Source organism: Triticum dicoccoides, chromosome 4B (assembly GCF_002162155.2).
Source record: "Triticum dicoccoides isolate Atlit2015 ecotype Zavitan chromosome 4B, WEW_v2.0, whole genome shotgun sequence".
Classification (NCBI taxonomy): domain Eukaryota; kingdom Viridiplantae; phylum Streptophyta; class Magnoliopsida; order Poales; family Poaceae; genus Triticum; species Triticum dicoccoides.
This window is the reverse complement of record NC_041387.1, coordinates 586213462-586240207: the sequence shown is the minus strand read 5'-3', so window position 1 is coordinate 586240207 and position 26746 is coordinate 586213462. Positions and strand designations below refer to the sequence as shown.

At 42.9% G+C, this 26746-nt stretch overlaps 2 protein-coding genes across 2 annotated transcripts; one reads left to right on the top strand and one right to left on the bottom strand.

Moving 5' to 3' along the window:
• Positions 1 to 3691: 3691 nt before the first annotated feature.
• LOC119291585 (polyadenylate-binding protein RBP47B'-like) lies at positions 3692 to 8787 on the bottom strand. The gene is made up of 8 exons (XM_037570366.1): positions 8544 to 8787; positions 7147 to 7630; positions 6786 to 6862; positions 6575 to 6705; positions 5852 to 5948; positions 5396 to 5539; positions 4536 to 4636; positions 3692 to 4141 (listed from the first exon to the last, which is right to left on the bottom strand). Exons 1-8 carry the CDS (start codon positions 8667 to 8669, stop codon positions 4051 to 4053), a joined length of 1251 nt encoding a protein of 416 aa, XP_037426263.1. The 5' UTR covers positions 8670 to 8787; the 3' UTR covers positions 3692 to 4050.
• Positions 8788 to 22441: 13654 nt separating this feature from the next.
• On the top strand, positions 22442 to 25076 carry LOC119293938. Its single transcript, XM_037572257.1, has 13 exons — positions 22442 to 22551; positions 22631 to 22693; positions 22770 to 22823; positions 22900 to 22940; positions 23020 to 23079; positions 23155 to 23217; positions 23294 to 23356; positions 23432 to 23494; positions 23570 to 23632; positions 23709 to 23771; positions 23846 to 23899; positions 23976 to 24041; positions 24345 to 25076. The coding sequence occupies exons 1-13, from the start codon at positions 22464 to 22466 to the stop codon at positions 24384 to 24386; spliced, it is 783 nt and encodes a 260-aa protein (XP_037428154.1). The 5' UTR covers positions 22442 to 22463; the 3' UTR covers positions 24387 to 25076.
• The last annotated feature ends 1670 nt before the right edge of the window (positions 25077 to 26746 follow it).

The window sequence follows — 26746 nt, the reverse complement described above, 5'->3', positions numbered from 1 at the left end:
GTCCGTAAAGCTGCAGATCAGCGATGGAGCCGCGTCGAGCTCGGGTGAAGAGGTGATTTGTCTTCTCTCTCTTGGTGGTCGCTTCGGTGATGCCGAAGGAGAGGAACGGGCGCTGGTTTTTTGTGCAGGATTATCCTTTCCTTTCAGTACTGTAATGTCGATGATTACGTGTCTTGTAACCGGATCTTTATTTTATGAATGAGAAACGTATTACCTTGCAAAAGAAAGATATATAACTTTGATCCATATTAAATGCTGCTTCGAAAAATATCATGGATAAGACGTAGTAGTAATAAAATTGCGACAATTAATTTTGGACGCCGATAACGCCCACATGTGTGGCGTTAAGGGGTTTGTCCACACGTTTTGTGTGTTGTTTAAGAGAATTAGCCCACACGCCTACATGTGGGCAAAACAAGTAATGTCAACGCGTCTTTTTTTCCTCACGTTCCCTCTCACATGCCTACGTGTGGGTAAAATAGATAACACCCACACGCCCGTACGTCGGGCCTCCTATCTCATGGCCCCGCACGCCCCGCGTGACAGTCACCACGCGCCCGCAGTTGCCATGGTCCGGACCCTCTTCCATGTTCGTTTAACTACAATTGCCATGTCACTGAACTACAGTTGCCATGTCGGACAACTACAGTTGCCATGGTTGCTCAACTGTAGTTGTCATCTCAGGTCAAGTGCCAGATGCCATTTTTGGACAAACTGCAGATGTTGCCATGTATGGTCTGGTTTACTATAGTTGCCATGATTTGAAAACATTAGGAGTTGCCACCTACTAACACTAGGCAGTTGCCGTGTACCCTGCAAAATACATGGCAACTTACATGTTCGGGTAAAAGAGAGAGAGTTGTCATTTGCTTACAAACACACTAGGGCAGTTGCCGTGTACCCTGCAAAACACATGGCAACTGACATGTTTGAGAGAGTAGCCATCTGCTTACAAGCACACTAGGGCAGTTGTCATGTACCTGCAAAACACATGGCAACTGACATGTTTGGGTAAAAAAAAAAGAGTTGCCATCTGCTTATAAGCACACTAGGGCAATTTGCCATGTACACTGTAAAACACATGGCAACTGACAGCTTGGGAATGAAAGAAGAGACGGACGTGTGGGCGAGATGGCAAATGCCCACACATCAACCCTTGTGCATGAGCAAAATCTGACGTGTGGGCGAACTGCTAAATGCCCACACGTCGGCCCCTTCGTGTGGGGAAATGGACGTGTGGGCGACCAGATGAATGCTCACACATCAGTCCAGTTCTACGTGCCATCACAAACGTGCCAAGATTCGTGCACCCACAAACGGATGCGGATCCACACGTGTGAGCGAGATGCAAACACCCACACGTGTGGGCGTTAGTGTTTCCGTTAATTTTGATCGGAGTAGTACCATGGATAAGATGGATGGTTGCGATTGATCGTACATGTAGCAGCGCCCCGGTTTTTGCTTGGACCGTGATAAGTGTCATACTTGTGACACCATGGCAACTTTAAACATTTTTTATGGCAAGTTTAGAGACGCATGAATGAGAACTTTAAATGTCAAGCATAGCAAGTTTTAGTTTTTTTTTCTTTTTTCTTTTTAAATGATAACTTTAGTTGTAGAAAACGTCATGGCCAGAGTGTTTCGTTGGGTATCCCTTTCCCTTTTCCCTTCCCCGTTTTTCCGCAAGTCCCCGGGAGTTCTCCGGTATCTCTCACATTCTCCTTCGCTGGTGCCATAGACTAGCATGGGGATGCGAGAGAGCATCGGGTCGTCGTTGTAGATATCAAGTGTACGGTAGGGCTGACCTTTGAGGCGTGTGACATTATGTCGTTGAGGAGCTTGGCACAGACGCTTGTCACAGTCATTGATGTGCCACGATGATGGCCTTCTACTTCTTTTGGCCACTGTTCATGGCGGACGGTTACTGCCGGAGGTGGATGATACAGCAAGCTCGATCGTTGCGAGATCTGGTGGTTTCCTTCTCACTTCGCCGTCAGGTGGCAGAAAGAAGGATGGCAGCAAGATTGCGGGCCCACCGCATCCTGCCCCACTTTACACGAGTCCTTAGAGCATATCCAGCCGCCCTCAAAGGAGCAATTAATTAACGAGCGCTACTTCGGGAGCCTCGCAAGGATCAGAGCCACTTGACGCGCTCTCAGCCATTTGACACGTGTCGCGCTCTGGGACATTCCCTCCGGATTTTGTTTTTTTATTTTTTCGCACGCGTTTTCGGCTTTTTAAACGGTTTTTTTTCTGGGATTTTTGACGTTTTGGTTTTCCACCGGTCTTCCCTAGCTTTTCGACAAAAAAAAATTTTCGAAAAAAATACTTTTTTTGCAAAAAAACATATTTTTTTCGCGAGTCACGGTTTTGTTTTAGAGAGAGGCACGGTTGTGCTTTCGCGAGAGGCACGGCCGTGCCTCTTGAAGACGAAAAAAAAACCTGTTTTTTTTCTTTCGTGAGAGGCACGGTTTTGCTTCCGCGAGAGGCACGGGCGTGCCTCTTTCGAAAAGGGAAAAACGTGTTTTCTGTTTTTTTTCTTTCGCGAGAGGCACAGTTTTGCTTCCGCGAGAGGCACGGTTGTGCTTTCGTGAGAGGCACGGGCATGCCTCTTTCGAAAACGAAAAAAACGCGTTTTCTGTTTTTTCTTTCTTTCGCGAGAGGCACGATTTTGCTTCTGCGAGAGGCACGGTTGTGATTTCGCGAGAGGCACGGGTGTGCCTCTTCCGGAAAGGAAAAAAACGTGTTTTTCCTTCTTTTTTTTTTCTTTCGCGAGAGGCACGATTTTGCTTCCGCGAGAGGCACGGTTGTACTTTTCGCGAGAGGCACGGGCGTGCCTCTTTTGAAAAGGAAAAAAAAGCGTTTTCTGGTTTTTTTTTCGCGAGAGGCACGGGCGTGCCTTTTTCGGAAAATGAAAAAGACCCGTGTTCCCGGTTCGGTTTTTTTCGTCCGATTTTTTGTGAAAAAAAAGTTTGTCAAAACCTATCAACATGGGATCTAGTTTTGAAAATCTCGACGCGAGGAATCCAACGGCGAAAGCGGTTCGAGATTTGGACGCACGATTTAAGAGATAAAACATTTTGAATGAACGAATCTACGAAAAAAAAGAAAAACTCCCATGTTGACGCCACTTGTCGCAACCTGGAGAAGTTGGAGTAATCTCCGCAAGGAGTACTCCTTAACTAGTGATTTCGCCTTTTTAGGCTCAGTTTTAGACTCGGACGGCGCTTTTCGCCGAAAAATGGCCCAACGCCCCCCGGACCTCAAAATAGCGCGGGGGGCGCCGGCCGAAATTTTCGGCGAATCGTCTCACCACATGTCCTTTTCTTTGACCACTTAATCATTCTCCTCACAAACTTTTGCTTGGGGTGGAGTGTGACTGGAAAGATGTCTTCTTTATTTCACCAAATGACCCTCAAGACACCAACTTTTTTGGTTCGGTGGTGTTCTTGGGGTTGCGAACGGCTGGAGATGCTCTTACTTGCGTTTCAGGACGGGGAGAAACCGCACATAATTACATGATGCACAGCAACCACCCAGACATTGGAGAAGCGGGGAGACACCGCGGACACATTACTACATGATGCACAGAACCACGACACGAGAGAATCATCGGATTCTGTACCAAAAGGAGAAAGTTTAAACCACCAGGAAACTTGGGGTAGTTTGGTTACCAAACGCCTCTGAAGTCTGAACCAACGATGCCTGACCAGGCAGCAAAACAACCTCAGATTATGACCGCACCAGGCGGCAATATTTCCCTAATGTCTGCGGCACAAGACGGTCAGGATACGAAAAACACATTCTATGCTGCATGGCAGAAACTTGGTAGCAGCATCTTTGGCAATAACTTTAGATAAACCAGGACAGGACTAACAATAGAGGTCTCCTACATCATAGTACATGCGACGCAACATATATGAAGCTAGCTAAGCTGTCTGTCAGCCTGTCATCATCTCAACCCCGTAGTTACTTCTCGGAGGGGGGGGGCTCAAAAATCTTCAGAAAAGAAGGCGGCGATGGGCCATAGATGGATGGGTTGCTCTTTGCTCAAGCCGACTGAGACAATGGTGAGGTCTTCAGCCACAGGTGGCGTCCTAGCATCGCGCTACCATGAACCGCCATGTATGAAGCGTTCAGCCTAGATTGGAAGGAAGAAAGGTGCATCAGTTAGATATAAGAGGTCAGCGGTATAAAACGTCAGGGCTGAGGTTGTTTTCTTTTCCTTTTGCTGAACCTTCCAGTTTTTGAGGGTCAGTTTCAAAACTGGAATGATTTGTGTTATCAGTTTCATTTCATGAAATGAAATTGGGAGCTATGCTCCTTTAATTCGAAAAAAAAGTACTCCCTCCGTTTCTAAATATAAGTCTTTTTAGAGATTTCAATATGGACTAGATACAGATGTATATAGACATATTTTAGAGTGTCAATTCACTCATTTTGCTCCATATGTAGTCCGTATTGAAATCTCTAGAAAGTCTTATATTTAGGAACAAGGGAGTATAAAAAAGCAGTTGGATGAAGACTGTACTTACTTCTCGACGTCAGGTAAGCTCATTGGATCATACACCTCATTTTGTTCCATGCCTGGGGCATGGCCACCAGCTGCTGATGCCATATCGGTTGCTCGCTCAACCTGGAAGATTACAGGAAGGTTAAGAGGAAGCCAAATATAGCAAATAATGCGTGGCCTTGTTGTGGAGCAGGTACATAGATGATTTGGGCTATTTTCAGGAAATGGTACAGACAGAAAAAAACATGCAGCTAGGTTACAGAACAAAACTAGGACAGAAAAAATCTAAACAAGAACATGTTATCAGCTATATTGCCAAGATACACATGATAAACTGTTCAGGTGCATGCATCAGCAATCATATCTATTCCACAGAGCATGAAACATGGATGGTTACAAGATGATGCTGACTAGGGATGCAAGTTAAGAGGGTTGGCTTGGCCCACCGATCCATCCTAGTAACTTGGCTTCACAACTACTGTAAATGCAAGAGCCATGTGTACAAACTGAATTAGCAATTATGTTGGCAGTGAACAGTCAATTAAGCAAAACGAGTAAGTGGGTCTCCACACTTATATCCCTAAAGCTATATAGGGCGTAAGTCAAATATATACTTTCTGCAACCAAACAACTTCTCCTGAATCTATTTAATATATGATGAAGTGAACTATATGGCTCATAAAATGTGTCTCTATTGGTAGAAACAAACCATACAATTGGTATTAAGTATTAACATGCATTCTATGGTGACATGCCGCACAAATAAATACACAAATTAAAAAATGGCAAGCTTCAGGTGTCCATATCCACAGCTTCTTGCAGAGCGCAAGTACAAAACACTTGGGAATATCATGAGTGCAAAGTGGACTGAAAAAGCCTTGCCTGTTGGGGATACTGGGCATATCCTGCATAAGCACCATATGCATATGATGGGTCCTGAGGATACCCATATGGATCATATCCATAGCTATAATAAGCACTCCATTGATTAGGATCTGTCTGCTGACCCCAGGCTGCTGATTGATCCTGCATATGATTGTGGAAGATAAAGAGATTACAACAGGTAAAACATAAAAAACAATTATCAAAAAACTAACCCTTCATCTGTTAAGACTAGGAACAAGAACAATATAATGCGGATCAGACCGTTATCTATTTAAACCGTTAATAATGAACATAAATTTTCTTTAGCATGCTCAACACTGCACAACCCAAAATTAACACGCTTAATTCTAGTGGATTTTAGAAAAACTCAATTTGAGAGATTACTAGATGTCAGGTTCATAAATTAGAAATTTAAATGAAGGTTTGTGGCACCAGCATTTAAATCTGGTATACCTGCTTATTGGCAGGACTTCTGCCCCATGAAAGTCTAACCACCTGTTGACCAATCACTGTGCCATGAAGACGCTGCACAGCCTCTTCAGCTGATGCCCTGAAACGATTATCTTAGTGGTAAATACGTCGTACTTGCATCATTCGGACATTAGATGCCGGCACAAAGAGGAGTTGCCAAAAAATGCAATAACCAAGAGTCGAAATTTTAGAAGGAAACAGCCACAGTAGAACATTATAGGCATATACACACATGACAATGAAGATCAATTTTGCTCCTCCCTACTGAGCTATAAATAGAGATTAATAATTTGCATGAAATATGTACTAATGAAACAAGTACACATAAGGCATGCAGTATTTTGTCCTGCTGATATATTTGAACAAATCTTTTCCAGATTCTACAGGATTAAGTTTTCAGTTCACAAAGGCACATAAATATATAGTTTTCAAGGTTCTCCTTATTATTTTCTATCACCGCATTTGCATATGATTGCACAAAAAGACAAAATAGACTACAGATGATAGAATCACACCTTTTTGTGCTTCACCTATGATGGCAATGCAATCTAAAAATTGAAAAAAATCAAACACACGCACACACGAGGCATTGCCATTTGTAAATCCTGCATGTTGGGCAGTGCTACTGAGAAATGCATGCTTTGTTCTTGTAATTTATAGTTCAAGGAATAAAACAAGTATCATGTGTTTACTTGAAAGACTCACCTAGATGCATATTGTACAAATCCACATCCTTTACCAACTGGAATTTTTACATATATAAGCTCCCCAAACTGCACGCAAATCTGCCTCAGCTCCTCTTCCGTCACGTTTGGGTCCAAGTTACCAATAAATATCTGCAAATGAATTCCAATGTAAATGACATAACAAACAGTCCAACAGAGGAAACACCAAGCAATATGATAAGGGTTCTTACCGTAGTGTTTGTAGGATCACTATCTGGTAGAACTGTTTGGGCCTGCGGAATTGCATAAGCTGTTGCGGGGTACATGGCTACATATGAGACATAAAAAGACAGTTAAAACATATCAATCGAAGTACCTCTTTTAATGAAGATCTACTTGTAATAGTTGCTGTGTTGCCTTACAATATTGATGAATCATTGCAGTGTCCCATTACAGACGGATCTTTGTTTTATTAGCACTAATAAGAGACAAATCATATGAGCCCATGCGTCAATCGAAGTGCCTTATGACCATATTTGATTATAATCAACAACATCAAGTAGTACTGTGTTGAATGGGAACACCAAATAGTAGGTTACAGATAACCATTACCTTTAGCAGCTCCATACTGAAGCTGAGATCCAGATGATTTCTTAGGAATTGCAGCACTTATCCGCATAGGTCTTGTTGAGCAATACACACCATTCATTTCTGACATTGCACGGGTCTTCTCATTTTCATCTGCAAACTTTACAAATCCATATCCTTTAGATCTCCCAGTATTTGGATCTGTGACAACCTTGGCCCCCCTAACAGATGAATAGTTCACTCGGAAAGTCTCTTGTAGTAAGTAATCTGTGACATCAGGTGCCAAGTCTCCTACAAAAATTGAATGGTCAGGTCCTGCATCCGGACGCTTCTCACCAGAGCTGAACGATGCCCAGTTCAATCTGAATGTATGCTCAGTTCCAGGCATTTGTGCGCCATTATAAGCCTGTAGAACTTTCTCAGCAGCTTCGTGTGAAATGAATTCAATGAATCCATAGCCTTCTGGGAGACCAGATAATTTGTTGCGTATTAATTTTACGGATTGTACCTGCATCCCCAAACAATCACAGCCCTATTAGTACTACGAGTGCAAAAGGTAATCCTGAATAGTCAACAGTAGAAGAACAACGCTGGCCATAAAAGTATAAAACAGACGTTTGAAAGACTACAGTCAACTGAAATCAGTGTGACGAAGTAAAGAGTTGCAAATATGGCATGCAAACAAAATACTAAATTTTATCATCAGCTCTGTTCCAAATGAAGTCCAGAAGAGGGACAGCATGGATCACACGTCCAACAATGTAACACTTAATACATTGATTCCTACCGGATGTCAAGGTACACAACTTTGTTGCGACTTTTACTGAAACACAACATTCGACAGAATTGTTGGCTTGCTGCAAACAAACGCCTAGGGCTTACGAAGAAACTAAGGCATCAAAATTCTGAGCTATGAAGAATCCACTCGAAGGAGATACCACAAATAAAAAATCAGTGATGTGAAGATGAACAGGTTACCCTAGCCAGGAAAACAAGCAACTTACTATTATAGGATGACAAAGTTCAACAAATCTATGATGTTCACTAAGAAATTGACCTTCCCATTAGGCATAACAAACAATCACCTCGGTACATCACTTGAACTGCACAGGACTACAGGAGGCTCCAGCAACCGCTTCGGTTCAGAATATCAACCATGTCGCTACTAAAACAAATTTGCTAATTCTAGTATGATGAGGCGTCTAGCCACACGGAATCATAGCTACAACCAATTCCAGAACACCGGCCACTTCGGAACCCTAAACCTATCATCAAAACTCAAAAATAGGATAGATACCACCAACCAATACGCCCAAATTCACCTAAATAGCGAAGCAATCGCTACTTCAGCACAGCCAGAGTCGGGCACGAGCACCGAGACCTAGCGAGGTACCGACATAGCTCGTGGGATGTAAACCTACCTCGCCGGTGTGCGCGAAGCAGCCGTAGAGGTAGTTCTCGTCGGCCCAGTACTGGAGGTCGCCGATCCAGAGCGTGCGGACCTCCTCCAGGGTGGTCGGCTGGTGGTACGGCCCCGCCATCATCATCGGAGTGGCCGCCCCCTGCGACGGCGGGCGGTGTGGCTTGGCTTGGGTCGGAGGCGCGGCGGCGAGAGGGCGGTGGTGTGGTGTCTGGTCGGGGGTACGGGGTCCTGGCCTGTCTCGGTGGTTCCCCATCGCCTGCTTTTCACGTCTAATATGAGCCCTTGGGCCTTCTCGGATGACGGGCCTCTATGGACTGGGCCTTCAAGAATTAGGGCTTCTTTGATTCAAAGGATTTTTATAGGATTTTTGAAGGATAAGAATCCTTCGGAATATTTCCTGCGTTGATCGTTTGATTCGTAGGATTGAATCCCATAGGATTTTTTCCTATGGATTCATTTGAACTACATTTCATAGGAATTATAGCATCCACTCCAACCTCTTGGAAGAAATCCTTTATTTTTTCTGTGATACAATCAAACAAACTCAAATCCTATAGGAATTCAATGGGCATGTCATTTCAATCATACGTTTTTCCTATTTCCGTGTTTTTGCAATCCCACGAATCAAAGAGGCCCTTAGTATTTTTCTTGAGGAGTACCTTCAAGAATAGTACTAGAAGTGTCTCAAAAAAAATAGTACTAGAAGGCTTGTACTCACATCTTCTATCTCTCTTGGGCTTCTCAAAAAAAAATATCCTCTATATCTCTCTGGGCGGGCCAGGTCACGAGCTGAGCTGGTTTCCTAAAAAAACTGAGTGATGCCATTGAAGAAAGAGTAAAGTACAATGGTCATTGTATTCTGTACTTGTGGAATTTTTTACTTTGTCACTAGATCTCAATGTACCTGAAAATGGTCGCTGAGGTGGTTTAAGTTACGGTTAGCAGTCATGTAACATATGCTGACAGCGAAATACAGATTCGTCGTGTTGAAATATTTTTGCACAAACACAGCTTGTAATTCGTAGCGACTCATTTATACCCTCACTTCATGTCGATTTGGTGCTCAAAATTGAGGGAGACGGGGAGGCGAATGATCAATGTCGATGATCGAAGCATTATGCACGGGGCAGATTCAGGTGGTGCACAGTCATCTCCATCGCCAGCGAGGTTGTTGCATGACGTCACTCTCGCACCTTGCCGCAAATCCGGCAGAAAACCAGTCCCGACCTTTGGTATGCCCTTTTTGATCTCTTAAGTGATGAGATTAGGGTTTCTATGCCGGCATTGTTTTTACTTGACCACATTTTTTCTAATACGCCTTTACTAGGATGTTTGGGTGCGGTTGGATTTGGGATAAGGTTTTTGGTTAATCTCATGCAGGGATAAGGTGTTATGCAATTAAAAGTTTTTGGTCGGCATTCACATAGTGTGTGATGAATTTGAGAACTTCTTGTAGCGTGAATAGTTTCTAGGGGTTTGAGTTGTGTTAGCCTGTTGCAAGGGGTTTAGGATTGTTTTTTTAAGATGAAAAAAAGGTGTCAATATGATCGATACAAGTTGCACAGACCGTTATTTGTAGGCGACCGCGGTGGTCACTTGTTTGTTTAGTTCAACCATGGTGATTTTTTTAGGAGCCGGGAGCAATAAGACATATGTTGAGGTGGGATTTGTTGGGGAACGTAGCAGAAATTCAAAATTTTCCTACGTATCACCAAGATCTATCTATGGAGAAACCAGCAACGAGGGGAAGGAGAGTGCATCTACATACCCTTGTAGATCGCTAAGCGGAAGCGTTCAAGAGAACGGGGTTGAAGGAGTCGTACTCGTCGTGATCCAAATCACCGGAGATCCTAGTGCCGAACGGACGGCACCTCCGCGTTCAAGACACGTACAGCCCGGTGACGTCTCCCACGCCTTGATCCAGCAAGGAGAGAGGGAGAGGTTGAGGGAGACTCCATCCAGCAGCAGCACAACAGCGTGGTGGTGATGGAGGAGCGTGGCAATCCTGCAGGGTTTCGCCAAGCACCGCGGGAGAGGAGGAGGGAGAGAGGTAGGGCTGCGCCAGGGAGAGGTGAAACTCATGTGTTGGCAGCCCCAAAACCCTCAAGTATATATAGGGGAGAGGTAGGGGGGTGCGCCCCCTCTAGGGTTTCCACCCCAAGGGGTGCGGCTGCCCCAATCCCATCTAAGGGTGGCGGCCAAGGGGGGAGAGGGAGGAAACTTACCCCCCAAGTTAGGTGGAAGCACCCCCTCCCCAAACCATAGGCGCCTTGGGCCCTTGTGGGGGGGCGCACCAGCCCACCTGGGGCTGGTCCCCTCCCACACTTGGCCCATGCAGCCCTCCGGGGCCGGTGGCCCCACTTGGTGGACCCCCGGGACCCTCCCGGTGGTCCCGGTACATTACCGATAAAACCCGAAACTTTTTCGGTGACCAAAACAGGACTTCCCATATATAAATCTTTACCTCCGGACCATTCCGGAACTCCTTGTGACGTCCGGGATCTCATCCGGGACTCCGAACAACATTCGGTAACCACATACAAACTTCCTTTATAACCCTAGCGTCATCGAACCTTAAGTGTGTAGACCCTACGGGTTCGGGAACCATGCAGACATGACCGAGACGTTCTCCGGTTAATAACCAACAGCGGGATCCGGATACCCATGTTGGCTCCCACATGTTCCGCGATGATCTCATCGGATGAACCACGATGTCAAGGACTCAATCGATCCCGTATACAATTCCCTTTGTCTAGCGGTATTGTACTTGCCCGAGATTCGATCGTCGGTATCCGATACCTTGTTCAATCTCGTTACCGGCAAGTCTCTTTACTCGTTCCGTAACACATCATCCCATGATCAACCCCTTGGTCACATTGTGCACATTATGATGATGTCCTACCGAGTGGGCCTAGAGATACCTCTCCGTCACACGGAGTGACAAATCTCAGTCTCGATTTGTGCCAACCCAACAGACACTTTCGGAGATACCTGTAGTGCACCTTTATAGTCACCCAGTTACGTTGTGACGTTTGGTACACCCAAAGTATTTCTACGGTATCTGGGAGTTGCACAATCTCATGGTCTAAGGAAAAGATACTTGACATTATAAAAGCTTTAGCATACGAACTACACGATCTTTGTGCTAGGCTTAGGATTTCCATCACATCATTCTCCTAATGATGTGATCCCGTTATCAATGACATCCAATGTCCATGGTCAGGAAATCGTAACCATCTATTGATCAACGAGCTAGTCAACTAGAGGCTTACTAGGGACATGGTGTTGTCTATGTATCCACACATGTATCTAAGTTTCCTATCAATACAATTACAACATGGATAATAAATGATTATCATGAACAAAGAAATATAATAATAACTTATTTATTATTGCCTCTAGGGCATATTTCCAACAGTCTCCCACTTGCACTAGAGTCAATAATCTAGTTCACATCGCCATGTGATTAACACTCACAGGTCACATCGCCATGTGACCAACATCCAAAGAGTTTACTAGTGTCATTAAACTAGTTCACATCATCATGTGATTAAGACTCAATGAGTTCTGGGGTTTGATCATGTTTTGCTTGAGAGAGAAGTTTTAGTCAACGGGTCTGCAACATTCAGATCCGTATGTACTTCGCAAATCTCTATGTCATATTGTGAATGCTGCTTCCACGCTCCACTTGGAGCTATTCCAAATGGTTGTTCCACTATACGTATCCGGTTTGCTACTCAGAGTCATTCGGATAAGTGTTAAAGCTTGTATCGTCGTAACCCTTTACGCCGAACTCTTTATCACCTCCATAATCGAGAAACAAATCCTTATTCCTCTAAGGATAATTTTGACCGCTATCTGGTGATCCACTCCTTTGTCACCTTTGTACCCTCTTGCCAGACATATGGCAAGGCACACATCAGGTGCGGTACTTAGCATAGCATACTGTAGAGCCTACGTCTAAAGCATAGGGGACGACCTTCGTCCTTTCTCTCTTTTCTGCCGTGGTCGAGCTTTAAGTCTTAACTTCGTACCTTACAACTCAGGCAAGAACTCCTTCTTTGACTGATCCATCTTGAACACTTTCAAGATCATGTCAAGGTACGTGCTCATTTGAAAGTATTATTAAGCATTTTGATCTATCCTTATAGATCTCGATGCTCAATGTTCAAGTAGCTTAATCCAGGTTTTCTATTGAAAAACACTTTTCAAATAACCCTATATGCTTTCCAGAAATTCTACATCATTTCTGATCAACAATATGTCAACAACATATACTTATCAGAAATTCTATAGTGCTCCCACTCACTTCTTTGGAAATACAAGTTTCTCATAAACTTTGTATAAACCCAAAATCTTTGATCATCCTATCAAAGTGCATATTACAACTCCGAGATGCTTACTCCAGTCCTTAGAAGGATCGCTGGAGCCAGCATACTTTTTAGCATCCTTAGGATCGACAAAACCTTTCTGATTGTATCGCATACAACCTTTCCTTACGGAAACTGGTAAGGAAACTCGTTTTGACATCCATCTGCCAGATTTCATAAATGCAGCTTGTGCTAACATGATTCCGACGGACTTTAAGCATCGCTACGGATGAGAAAATCTCATCGTAGTCAACTCCTTGAACTTGTGAAAAACTCTTTGCCACAAGTCGAGCTTCATAGATGGTGACATTACCATCCACATCCGTCTTCTTCTTAAAGATCCATTTATCTCAATGGCTTGCCGATCATCGAGCAAGTCCACCAAAGTCCATGCTTTGTTATGATACATGGATCCTATCTCGGATTTCATGGCTTCTAACCATTTGTCAGAATTTGGGCCCACCATCGCTTCTCCATAGCTCGTAGGTTCATTGTTGTCTAGCAACATGACCTTCAAGACAGGATTACCGTACCACTCTGAAGCAGTACGCATCCTTGTCACCCTACGAGGTATGGTAGTGACTTGATCCAAAACTTCATGATCACTATCATAAGCTTCGACTTCAATTGGTGTAGGCGCCACAGGAGCAACTTCCTGTGCCCTGCTACACACTAGTTGTAGTAATGGTTCAATAACCATATCAAGTCTCCACCATCCTCCCACTCAACTTTTCAAGACAAACTTTTTCTCGAGAAAGGACCCGGTTCAAGAAACAATCCCTATTGCTTTCGGATCTGAATTAGGAGGTACACCCAACTGTTTTGGGTGTCCTATGAAGATGCATTTTATCCGCTTTGGGTTCGAGCTTATCAACCTGAAACTTTTTCATATAAGTGTCGCAGCCCCAAACTTTTAAGAAACGACAACTTAGGTTTCTCCAAACGGTGTCGTCTCAACAGAATTACATGGTGCCCTATTAAAGTGAGTGCAGTTGTCTCTAATGCCTAACCCATGAACGATAGTGGTAATTCGACAAGAGACATCATGGTACGCACCATATCCAATAGGGTGCAACTATAATGTTCGGACACACCATCACACTATGGTGTTCCAGGCGGTATTAATTGTGAAACAATTTCCACAATGTCTTAATTGCATGCCAAAGCTCGTAACTCAGACACTCATCTCTATGATCATATCATAGACATTTTATCCTCTTGTCACGATGATCTTCAACTTCACTCTGAAATTACTTGAACCATTCAATAATTTAGACTTGTGCTTCATCAAGTAAATATACTTAGTATCTACTCAAATCATCCGTGAAGTAAGAACATAACGATATTCACTGCATGCCTCAGCACTCAATGGACTGCACACATCAAAATGTGTTACTTCCTACAAGTTGCTTTCTTGTTCCATTTTACTGAAAACGAGGCTTTCAGTCATCTTGCCCATGTGGTATGATTTGCATATCTCAAGTGATTCAAAATCAAGTGAGTCCAAACGATCCATCTGCATGGAGTTCCTTCATGCGTATACACCAATAGACATGGCTCGCATGTCTCAAACTTTTCAAAAACGAGTGAGTCCAAAGATCCATCAACATGGAGCTTCTTCATGCGATTTATACCAATATGACTTACATGGCAGTGCCACATGTAAGTGGTACTATCATTACTATCTTATATCTTTTGGCATGAAAATGTGTATCACTATGATCAAGATTCAATAAACCACTCAGGTTTAATACTAATCTTGATGGTACAGGGAGCGCGCGATGTTTGATCACATCAAACTTGGAAACACTTCCAATACATATCGTCAGCTCACCTTTAACTAGTCTCCGTTTATTCCGTAGCTCTTTTGTTTCGAGTTACTAACACTTTAGCAACCGAACCGGTATCTTAATCCCCTGGTGCTACTAGGAGTACTAGTAAAGTACACATTTACATAATGTATATCCAATATACTTCTATCGACCTTGCCAGCCTTCTCATCTACCAAGTATCTAGGGTAATTCTGCTCTAGTGGTTGTTCCCCTTATTACAGAAGCACTTAGTATCGGGTTTGGGTTAAACCTTAGGTTTCTTCACTAGAGCAGCAGCTGATTTGCCGTTTCATGAAGTATCCCTCCTTGCCCTCGCCCTTCTTGAAACTAGTGGTTCACCAACCATCAACAATTGATGCTCCTTCTTGATTTCTACTTTCGCGATGTCAAACAACGCGAATACCTCAAGGATCATCATCTCTATCCTTGATATGTTATAGTTCATCACGAAGCTCTAGCAGCTTGGTGGCAATGACTTTGGAGAAACATCACTATCTCATCTGGAAGATCAACTCCCACTCGATTCAAGTGATTGTTGCACTCAGACAATCTGAGCACAAGCTCAACGATTGAGCTTTTCTTCCTTAGTTTGTAGGCTAAGAAAAACGTCGGAGGTCTTATACCTCTTGACGTGGGCACGAGCCTGAAATCCCAATTTCATCCCTCGAAACATCTCATATGTTCCACGACGTTTCGAAAACGTCTTTGGTGCCTCAACTCTAAACCGTTTAACTGAACTATCACGTAGTTATCAAAACGTGTATGTCCGATGTTCGCAACATCCACAAACGATGTTTGGGGTTTAGCACACTGAGCGGTGCATTAAGGACATGAGCTATCTACTGTCCGCATAATCGCTACTATCAACTTTCAACTATATTTTCTCTAGGAACAAAATAGTGGAACTAAAGCGCGAGCTTACGACATAATTTGTAAAGATCTTTTGACTATGTTCAGGATAATTAAGTTCATCTTATGAACTCCCACTCAGATAGACATCCCTCTAGTCATCTAAGTGATTACATGATCCGAGTCAACTAGGCCGTGTCCGATCATCACGTGAGACGGACTAGTCATCATCGGTGAACATCTTCATGTTGATCGTATCTACTATACGACTCATGCTCGACCTTTCGGTCTCTTGTGTTCCGAGGCCATGTATGTACATGCTAGGCTCGTCAAGTCAACCTAAGTGTTTCGCGTGTGTAAATCTGTCTTACACCCGTTGTATGTGAACGTAAGAATCCATCACACCCGATCATCACGTGGTGCTTAGAAACGACGAACTTTCGCAACGGTGCACAGTTAGGGGGAACACTTTCTTGAAATTTTAATGAGGGATCATCTTATTTACTACCATCGTTCTAAGCAAATAAGATGCATAAACATGATAAACATCACATGCAATCAAATAGTGACATGATATGGCCAATATCATATTGCTCCTTTTGATCTCCATCTTCGGGGCTCCATGATCATCATCGTCACCGGCATGACACCATGATCTCCATCATCATGATCTCCATCATCGTGTCTCCATGAAGTTGTCTCGCCAACTCATTACTTCTACTACTATGGCTACCGGTTAGCAATAAAGTAAAGTAATTACAAGGCATTGTTCAATGACACGCAGGTCATACAATAAATAAAGACAACTCATATGGCTCCTGCCGGTTGTCATACTCATCGACATGCAAGTCGTGATTCCTATTACAAGAACATGATCAATCTCATACATCACATATCATTCATCACATTCTTCTTGGCCATATCACATCACATAGCATACCCTGCAAAAACAAGTTAGACGTCCTCTAATTGTTGTTTGCATGTTTTACGTGGCTGCTAATGGGTTTCTAGCAAGAACGTTTCTTACCTACGCAAAACCACAACGTGATATGCCAATTGCTATTTACCCTTCATAAGGACCCTTTTCATCGAATCCGTTCCGACTAAAGTGGGAGAGACTGGCACCCGCTAGCCACCTTATGCACCAAGTGAATGTCAGTCGGTGGAACCTGTCTCACGTAAGTGTACGTGTAAGGTCGGTCCGGGCCGCTTCATCCCACAATACCATCGAAACAAGATTGGACTAGTAACGGTAAGCATATTGAACAAAATCAACGCCCACAACTACTTTGTGTTCTACTCGTGCAAAGAATCTACGCAATAGACCTAGCTCATGATGCCACTGTTGGGGAACGTAGCAGAAATTCAAAATTTTCCTATGTGTCACCAAGATCTATCTATGGAGAAACCAGCAACGAGGGGAAGGAGAGTGCATCTACATACCCTTGTAGATCGCTAAGCGGAAGCGTTCAAGAGAACGGGGTTGAAGGAGTCGTACTCGTGTGATCTAAATCACCGGAGATCCTAGTGCCGAACGGACGGCACCTCCGCGTTCAACACACGTACAGCCCGGTGACGTCTCCCACGCCTTGATCCAGCAAGGAGAGAGGGAGAGGTTGAGGGAGACTCCATCCAGCAGCAGCACAACGGCGTGGTGGTGATGGAGGAGCGTGGCAATCCTGCAGGGCTTTGCCAAGCACCGCGGGAGAGGAGGAGGGAGAGAGGTAGGGCTGCGCCAGGGAGAGGTGAAACTCATGTGTTGGCAGCCCCAAAACCCTCAAGTATATATAGGGGAGAGGGAGGGGGGTGCGCCCCCTCTAGGGTTTCCACCCCAAGGGGTGCGGCTGCCCCAATCCCATCTAAGGGTGGCGGCCAAGGGGGGAGAGGGGGGAAACTTGCCCCCCAAGTTAGGTGGAAGCACCCCCTCCCCAAACCCTAGGCGCCTTGGGCCCTTGTGGGGGGGGGCGCACCAGCCCACCTAGGGCTGGTCCCCTCCCACACTTGGCTCATGCAGCCCTCCGGGGCCGGTGGCCCCACTTGGTGGACCCCCGGGACCCTCCCGATGGTCCCGGTACGTTACCGATAAAACCCGAAACTTTTCCGGTGACCAAAACAGGACTTCCCATATATAAATCTTTACCTCCAGACCATTCCGGAACTCCTCGTGACGTCCCTGATCTCATCCGAGACTCCGAACAACATTCGGTAACCACATACAAACTTCCTTTATAACCCTAGCGTCATCGAACCTTAAGTGTGTAGACCCTACGGGTTCGGGAACCATGCAGACATGACCGAGACGTTCTCCGGTCAATAACCAACAGCGGGATCTGGATACCCATGTTGGCTCCCACATGTTCCACGATGATCTCATCGGATGAACCACGATGTCAAGGACTCAATCGATCCCGTATACAATTCCCTTTGTCTAGCGGTATTGTACTTGCCCGAGATTCGATCGTCGGTATCCGATACCTTGTTCAATCTCGTTACCGGCAAGTCTCTTTACTCGTTCCGTAACACATCATCCTGTGATCAACCCCTTGGTCACATTGTGCACATTATGATGATGTCCTACCGAGTGGGCCTAGAGATACCTCTCCGTCACACGGAGTGACAAATCCCAGTCTCGATTCATGCCAACCCAACAGACACTTTCGGAGATACCTGTAGTGCACCTTTATAGTCACCCAGTTACGTTGTGACGTTTGGTACACCCAAAGCATTCCTACGGTATCCGGGAGTTGCACAATCTCATGGTCTAAGGAAAAGATACTTGACATTATAAAAGCTTTAGCATAGGAACTACACGATCTTTGTGCTAGGCTTAGGATTGGGTCTTGTCCATCACATCATTCTCCTAATGATGTGATCCCGTTATCAATGACATCCAATGTCCATGGTCAGGAAACCGTAACCATCTATTGATCAACGAGCTAGTCAACTAGAGGCTTACTAGGGACATGGTGTTGTCTATGTATCCACACATGTATCTAAGTTTCCTATCAATACAATTACAGCATGGATAATAAACGATTATCATGAACAAAGAAATATAATAATAACTTATTTATTATTGCCTCTAGGACATATTTCCAACAGGATTTGGTATAATTATTGTGACAAAAATAACTAGTCACTGGGTGTAGTTGATAGTCTAACCGAGGACATTGGCCATGAGAAAGAAATAAGCAAGGATGAAGGCGTGCTTGTCTCTTCCTGGTAGGACAATAGAAAAATGGACTTACGGAGATTAAAAAACAAATGACGCTGAAATATGCTTTCAAATGTCACATTTGGTCATCATTATTTGCACATACTCTCTCCGGTACTTTTTACTCCGGGTATTAGATTTGTGTCAAGTCAAACTTTGCACAGTTTCACCAAATTTATATGAAAAAATATCAACATCTATAATACCAAATATATATAATGTGAAACTACATTCCATCATGAATCTAATGATATTGATTTGATATTGTGAATATTGATAGTTTTTCTATTAGTTTGGTCAAACTAGAGATACTTTGACTTTCGACTAAACTTATATGCAGACTAAAAAGGACCGGAGGGGGTGTATAGTAAACATAGTGTTGGTATCATTACCTACTATAATTAGAATGTCGTAGTTCAATTTCCTGCAACTGAATTACATGTTACCAGTACAAATGCAGTTCAAGATGTTGACTTGCAGCCTACAAATAGTCATCATTGATGAACAACAAAAGAACACAATAAGGCATACTACAAACAAATAAGTGAACATGAACATGATGGTGATGATGATGCACAGGACCCACTAAAATTATGTTTCAAAAGACAATGACTACGTGCCTTAGGTCAAAGAGAGTGACTTTGAACTTCAAGTCATTTAGGGCTAGTAATGGTACCGCCCAAATTTTTGTGTTGGCCAGGTATTTGAATCTGCTCAGTTCTCCAAAAGGCAATTGCAAAATATAGTTGTTAGAACATGGTGGACTTAAGGATGCCAACCAATGACAACAATGGTCGTATGATACTCCTCCTGTTCTGGTTTAGGCTAGTTATAGTGGGAGTAACTTAGGTAGCAACGTAACACATCTAAAAAATGTTTACTTATGTGGCGGCTAATTAATGAGAGAGGTGTTCGGAGTAGTATATTATGTTACCATCACATAGCACTTCACAAGAAAAGTTTGAGTATACAAGCTAATAAATGCAACTATATGATACTACTTCTATAACACTTTGCACCATGAAGATAATAATATATAGACTAGTGTCATATGCATGACACTAGTCTAAGTTACTCCCCACTATGACTAGCCTTATTGGGCTAGCTAGCCAAAAGTCGAGAACCAAGGCAAAATATCTATAGAGATACTAAGCACCCATGATTTGAAGTGTTCTAGTACGTCGGGGGTTGTGGGGTCGCTCAGGGTCTACCTGTAAGGTTGCATGCTGTTTAATTTGATTTCTTCTTCTCTTTTTTATTTTTCTACATATTCTAATTCATGTGTGCTTATTAAAATTTGTGAACATTAAACAACAAAACAAATAAATTAAAACTCACCTTTTTCTGATTCATTAATATTTACATCTGCAGATATTTTTAAAGTTCACGATCATTTTAAAAGTTCATGAACATTTTTAAATTTTGGAAAAATTTGTGAACACTTTTTGGAATCCATGAATATATTTTAAATTCACGAACATTCTATAAAATAATGATTGTTTTTCTAATTCATAATTTTATTTAAAATTATTGTACATATTTTAATTAAGCTAATTTTATTAAATAAAAAATATATATTTTTTAAGCTAGAAATGGGGTGAGCAAAAAAAACTAAGCGAGTGAGAGGAGCAGTGAGCTAAGTCGGCCCATGTAACCATTATAACAACAATTCCATTGTTTCGTCGCGGAATGGGAGCACCACCAGCTGACATCAAGATCGAAACGTGTAAAGACATCACACACGCACCAAACAACTTCATCCTTCTCTCGGAACATACTGTCTCCAATAACAATTTGACACGATATACGAACGACAAAAACACCGCCAGAACATAATAAAAGAACAAGTCAACACAAATAAATTTCAAACAAAACATACATCCAAGTCCGTAGACCACCTAGCGATGACTACAAGCACTATAGCGAGCCGAAGGCGCACCGCCATTTTCGCCCTTCCTTATTGGAGCCGGGCAAATCTTGTTGTAGTATACGCGGCAAAGCACGCGTTAGACTCTAGTAGATGTAGATAGATAGAGAAGTAGAGATAGAGATATAGATAAGTAGTATATATAGAGGAAGAGAGAAGTTTTTTTTACAATAGTAGTATAGATAGAGGTAGAGATAAATAGTAACTAGTAGTATAGATAGAGGTAGGCTTGTTCCTGCTAGCTCCTTGGGGCAGCAAGGTTAGCGTTTCTTGCCGTACTTACGCAACGACGATATTTGATGCCAGGTTCTTCAAATCGATTCAAGGATTCAACGGCGACGACTGCAGCTTAGGGCGCTGGTCCTTAGGGGCACATGCACGAAAACTTTCAGGCTGTCATCAACAAGGTCGGGTCGGCTCCGGTATGAGAGCAGCGACATCGGCGCGGCGCGTCTCGTTCTGGCGGCGGCTATGGTCGTTAGGTGGTCCATGTATCTCAATGTATTTTTATTATATTTGAGGTGCTTTTGTACTTTTGATGAATCTTTATAGATCTGATTCCTTTTGCAAAAAATATAGATAGAGGTAGACGTAATAATACCGAGCTTTTCTTATAACACAGTACAGACACATGCGCTCATATGTACGTGCATGCACTCATCCCTATGAATACGCACATACCATATTCATATGAGCACCTCCGAGATACTGAGCCGGCATATCATCTTGAGATTGAAGAAATCATCACATGCATTTCATAGTCGACAGAATCATCTACTCCGATTTAACGTGCACCGTCAGAAATACTGAAATAAATCCAAAAATAATGCGAGCACCTAGACTTGAACCATGGTGGGCTAGGCATACCACTATCCACCTAACCATCCAACCATAGGTTGGTTCGATAATAATACTGAGCTATTTTTGATTTCAGGTAGAGAGAAGTTTTAATAGCCCCTCAAGTGTTTTACATTGTTCAGTGTCATTGTGTGTTTGTCAATATTTGGGAAGGGGAATGGAAGTTTAAAGTAGCGAGTTGTGTTGAGATTAGACACGGGATGAGTCTTTTTATTTCCAATCCTCTGTTTGGTGCATGATAAGAATTATGTGTGAGAATTTAAGGAGAAATTGTATTTCCTTGTTTGGTTCGTGCGAATTGACATGGGACTAGACAAGGGAAGTTAGGATGAAGGGTTAAGATTGACTCACTAAAATAATTCCCTTCCAACTCCCAGCCCCTCCCCTGTTAATAAAGCGGTGGGAGTTGGAGTCTCAAGTCCCATACCTATTCCCTTATGAATTCCCATTCCCTCCAACCAAACAGTATCCCATTCCCTGGCTCTAATTACCCCCAACCAAACACGTCGGCAGGGCTAGCATGCGAGGTAAAAAACCCCGCTTATTATGGCAGTTAATTAAAGCCAGTGATTTTGGGGAGAGATATTATGGCAGTTTTTAATGGTAGTAGGAGTAAAACATTTCCTCACGAATTATCTTTGGACAGATACTATGGCACTAGGAGGAGTACAACGTTCCCTTAGGAACTAAGATAGGTAATACTTAATTTCTTTCCATATATAATTTCAAATTATGGAATGCTATAAATGCTATTAAAAATGGGTGTTTGTTACCTACCACTACTAAAGAATTGTCGAGCTGTATAAATAGGCAACTAGACCCTTCCGTCCTCCTCACCCAACGAAATTCAATTCATAGTGATCTAGACATGGCGATCAAGCTTATAGCAGTAGCGTTTTTCTTGCTCGTCCTGGCCTTTGCTGAGTCCAGCGACAGGGGTGAACCTCCATCTTCTCGTAAGTACTAGTGCTATCTTTACCAAATTGAGGGTGAGTCAAGTCTGAATCACCTCATATATTTTGTTATTTCCTACAGAAGAAAATGCTTTTGGTGCGAGCGCTTATGCGGTTCATTGGGATCCAGATCATGCACATTCTGGTAAATACTTGTGCTACCTTGCCAAGTTGAGAAATTTGATAATTGTGAGTCAATGCCTAATTCTTATTTACTGTAGAAGAAAATGGTTTTGGTGAAAGTGCTTATGCGGTGCATTGGGATCCTCCTTCTCGTAAGTGCTTGTGCTACCTTACCAGCTAGAAAAATTTGTTAATTGTGAATTAACTCCTAGGTTGTTTTGGGGCAAGTGCTTATAAGGTGGATTGGAACCCAGAAGATGCACCTTCCAGTAAGTACTTGTGCTATCTTACCAAGTCAAGAATACATTAGTCCTGAATGAACTCATGGTTTATTATTTCCTGCATAAGAAAAAGGTTTTGAGGCAAGTGCTTATAAGGTGGATTGGAACTCAGAACATGCATCTTCCAGTAAGTACTTGTGCTACCTTACCAAGTCGAGAATGTGTTAATACCGAGTCCAATCATATTTGTTATTTCCTGCAGAAGAAGAAGGTTTTGGAACAAGTGCTTATAAGGTGGATTGGAACCCAGAAGATGCACCTTCCAGTAAGTACTTGTCCTACCTTACCAAGTCGAGAATGTGTTAGTCCTGAATGAACTCATGATTTGTTTTTTCATGCAGAAGAAAAAGGTTTTGGGGCAAGTGCTTATAAGGTGGACTGGAACTCAGAACATGCATCTTCCAGTAAGTACTTGTGCTACCTTACCAACTTGAGAATGTGTTAATACCGAGTAAAATCATATTTATTATTTCCCATAGAAGAAGAAGGTTTTGGAACAAGTGCTTATAAGGTGGATTGGAACCCAGAAGCTGCACCTTCTAGTAAGTATTTGTGCTATCTACCAAGTCGAGAATGTGTTAGTCCTGAATGAACTCACAGTTTGTTATTTCTTGCAGAGGAAAATGGTTTTGGGGCAAGTGCTTATAAGGTGGATTGGAACCCAGAAGATACACCTTCCAGTAAGTACTTGTGCTACCTTACCAAGTCGAGAATGTGTTAATCCGGAATAAAATCATAGTTTGTTATTTTGTGCAGAAGAAAAAGGTTTCGGCCAAAGTGCTTACAAGGTGTCTTGGAGCCCAGAAGATCCACATTCCGGTAAGTATTTGTGCTACCTTACCAAGTTAGTCCTGAATCAACTCATGCTTTGTTATTTCTTGCAAAATAAAAAGGTTTTGGGGCAAGCGCTTATAAGGTATCTTGGAGCCCAGATGGTGCACCTTCTGGTAAGTACCTGTGATATCTTAGCAAGTGGATAATGTGTTAATTCTGAATCAACTCATATATTATTTCCCTCAAAAGACAAAGGATTTGGTGCAAGTGCTTATGCGGTACATTGGGATCCAGATCATCCACCTTCTGGTAATGGTAAGTACTTGTGCTACGTTTCTTATCAAGTGGAAGAATGTGTTCGTTCTGAAGTAGCTCATAGTTTGTTATTTCCTGTAGAAAAAAACGGTTTTGATGCAAGTGCTTATGCGGTACATTGGGATCCAGATCATGCACACTCTCATAAGTACTTGTGCTACCATATCAAGTTGAGATTATTTTTAATATGATGTGTTAGTTCGTTAATACCCACGAAGAAAAGGATATGCATTTAATCTCCAAAATTAACATAACTATGTCAATATTTTTGCTAAGTTGTTAGTTTAATTAATAATAATGCAGCTTCCTCCATTCCTGAAGCACCAGCAAAACACAAGCATATAAAATTTCAGACCGGCATGTTATTCCTGAAGAAGAATATGCACATCGGCACTACACTTCCTGAAGGAACCATGTTTGCACGAGATGGTGCACCAAAGTCTGTTCATTTTTCCTCTACTCCTTTGGAGTCAAAGTACTTGACAACCATCCTTTCGCATTTCATGATACCTCATGGCTCGATGAAGGCAAAGCAGGTAGCTAACACCCTTCGTTCATGTGGCAAACCGGTTGACAAGGAGGAGCCTCACATGTGATTCTCATCTCGTGAAGCAATGTCAAGGTTCGCCGCCAGAGAATTAGGGGTCAGCGGCGCACGAGCAACCATTACAAGGATTCATGGGAACGAGACCCCCAACTCCATGTACGTTGTGGAACAGATCACTCAACTGAACAATAACGTGGTGCCATGCCATCCTATGGATTTTCCGTATGAGGTCTTTTATTGCCATCGGCCGAAAGAGGTGCAGTCTTTGAGGGTGCAACTCAAGGGTTTGAAAGATGGCATGCTGCGCGTGACAGCAATAGCCATGTGTCACATGAACACATCTAATTGGGACACCCAGTACTTTGAGCTATTAGATGGAAAGCGTGGTGAACCTGTTTGCCACTACATGCCTACCAATTACATCATGTTTTATTAGATATATTTAAAGTTCCTATTGAACTATGTAACCAAGTTATCTAATCAATAAAGTGTGCCGAGTGGCTGTATTTCTGTTAAAAAATGCTTAATCACCACCAGATTCCAGGAGTTTTTGGACTGCTACCGACCAACATTTTCTTTTATTGCATCCCAAGTAACTCTAATTAATTACCTATGATGATGCACTTGAGCATTATTAGTTTTACATCTCGGCCGCTCAGACGAGCCGTTGTTGGCTTCTGCCACCCCGCCGATGGTCAAGTAGAGGTGGATCCACGTCATCTCAGTCGATCCATGTCATCTCGGTCGTCCCTGGTGAAGGAGAGATAGATCCACAACGTCCCGGACGCTGCCATTGGAAGAGATGACTTTAGGAGAAGAAGAGGTCATTGCTAGGTGCTACACCGCCACTGATCCTCCTCTAACAGTCCCCACCACTGTGTATACCCCACAGTGCGGCACTGCCAGAGAAACAAGAAAGGGAGTGGCGCAATCGAGAGAGACGGGCTAGTACATGGTTGAGGGATGCGATTTTCTGTCATTCCGCCGATTTAGAGGAACTGTCGTGTTCCAAATCTGAGGGGTATATTGCCTTTCATGGAATGGGTGCATTTAGGTTCTCTTTCCCAATCAACCACAGGAACATGTGCGTGGGGCAGATCTATCCCTGTTACTTTTCATGTGATGTCACCATCAAATCCTTGGATACTATATAGGGAAACACGACTTATCATGCATTGCTCGTAGAAATGATGGGCAAACCAACATGAATAATCAAGTTATCAATAAATTTTTAACAAGCACTGATTATACATATAAGGTGAGATATAAGTATGTAAATATTTTGTTCACAACAAGCTATTTTTTATTTATAATTAATAGGCTCCATTATTTTTTAACATAGTACACTTAAAGACGCTAACATACACACACATATACTCACCCCTATGAACATGCGCACACACACCGACATAATATATTGAGATTGACGAAGTCACTACAGGCGCCCCGCAGTCAATGGAAATGTGTCCTCCCGCTGAACAAACATTGCTGGAAGTCCTGAAATAAATGCAGGAAAATGCGAGCACCAATGCCAAGTCTAGGACTTAAACCCTGATGGGTTAGTTCCACCACAAAGAACCTAACCATCTGAGTTAGGCTCAATTTGCATTTGGCTCCATTGTTAATTATTATGATACTAGACCATTTCTCTACTATCATATTTTTATTTAGTCACCATGACATGGAGCAAGGTAATTAAGATATCTAAGCCCGGGTTAATTATAATACACCAAAAGATTGGTGCATATACAGGAAATTGAATATATATATATATATATATATATATATATATATATATATATATATATAGAGAGAGAGAGAGAGAGAGAGAGAGAGAGAGAGAGAATTTGAACTAGATAAGTACCCGGCTAGGGTGAATTCCCAGTGCTATGAAGAGCTGAGTTGGGGCGTTGACACGTGGATTTGGTTTTCTTGCTAGTTTGGATCTGATTTTTGGACCGGATTTTTTCATGCTCCAGTTTGTATGGTTTCTGGAATGCCATCATTCTGCCCTCCCGACCTTTTTGCGTCCACCAACCTCACCACAAGTCTCTCATTCCCGTGCTCCTATCTCCTCTCGCCAGCGCAATTTCTCTCGGCTTCACAGCTCCTCTGCCCTCGCCTCTTTCAATTTTCTACTGTTCTCGTGCTCCTCTCT

Coding starts and splice junctions, on each gene's coding strand:
- LOC119291585 (XM_037570366.1), bottom strand. CDS start 8,669: ATGATGATGGCGGGGCCGTACCACCAGCCGACCACCCTGGAGGAGGTC. Junction 7,631..8,543: donor GCTTCGCGCACACCGGCGAG/GTAGGTTTACAT, acceptor TTGGGGATGCAG/GTACAATCCGTAAAATTAAT. Junction 4,637..5,395: donor ATGCCCAGTATCCCCAACAG/GCAAGGCTTTTT, acceptor GTAATCTTCCAG/GTTGAGCGAGCAACCGATAT.
- LOC119293938 (XM_037572257.1), top strand. CDS start 22,464: ATGGCGATCAAGCTTATAGCAGTAGCGTTTTTCTTGCTCGTCCTGGCC. Junction 22,824..22,899: donor GCATTGGGATCCTCCTTCTC/GTAAGTGCTTGT, acceptor TTTTGGGGCAAG/TGCTTATAAGGTGGATTGGA. Junction 23,080..23,154: donor CTCAGAACATGCATCTTCCA/GTAAGTACTTGT, acceptor TATTTCCTGCAG/AAGAAGAAGGTTTTGGAACA.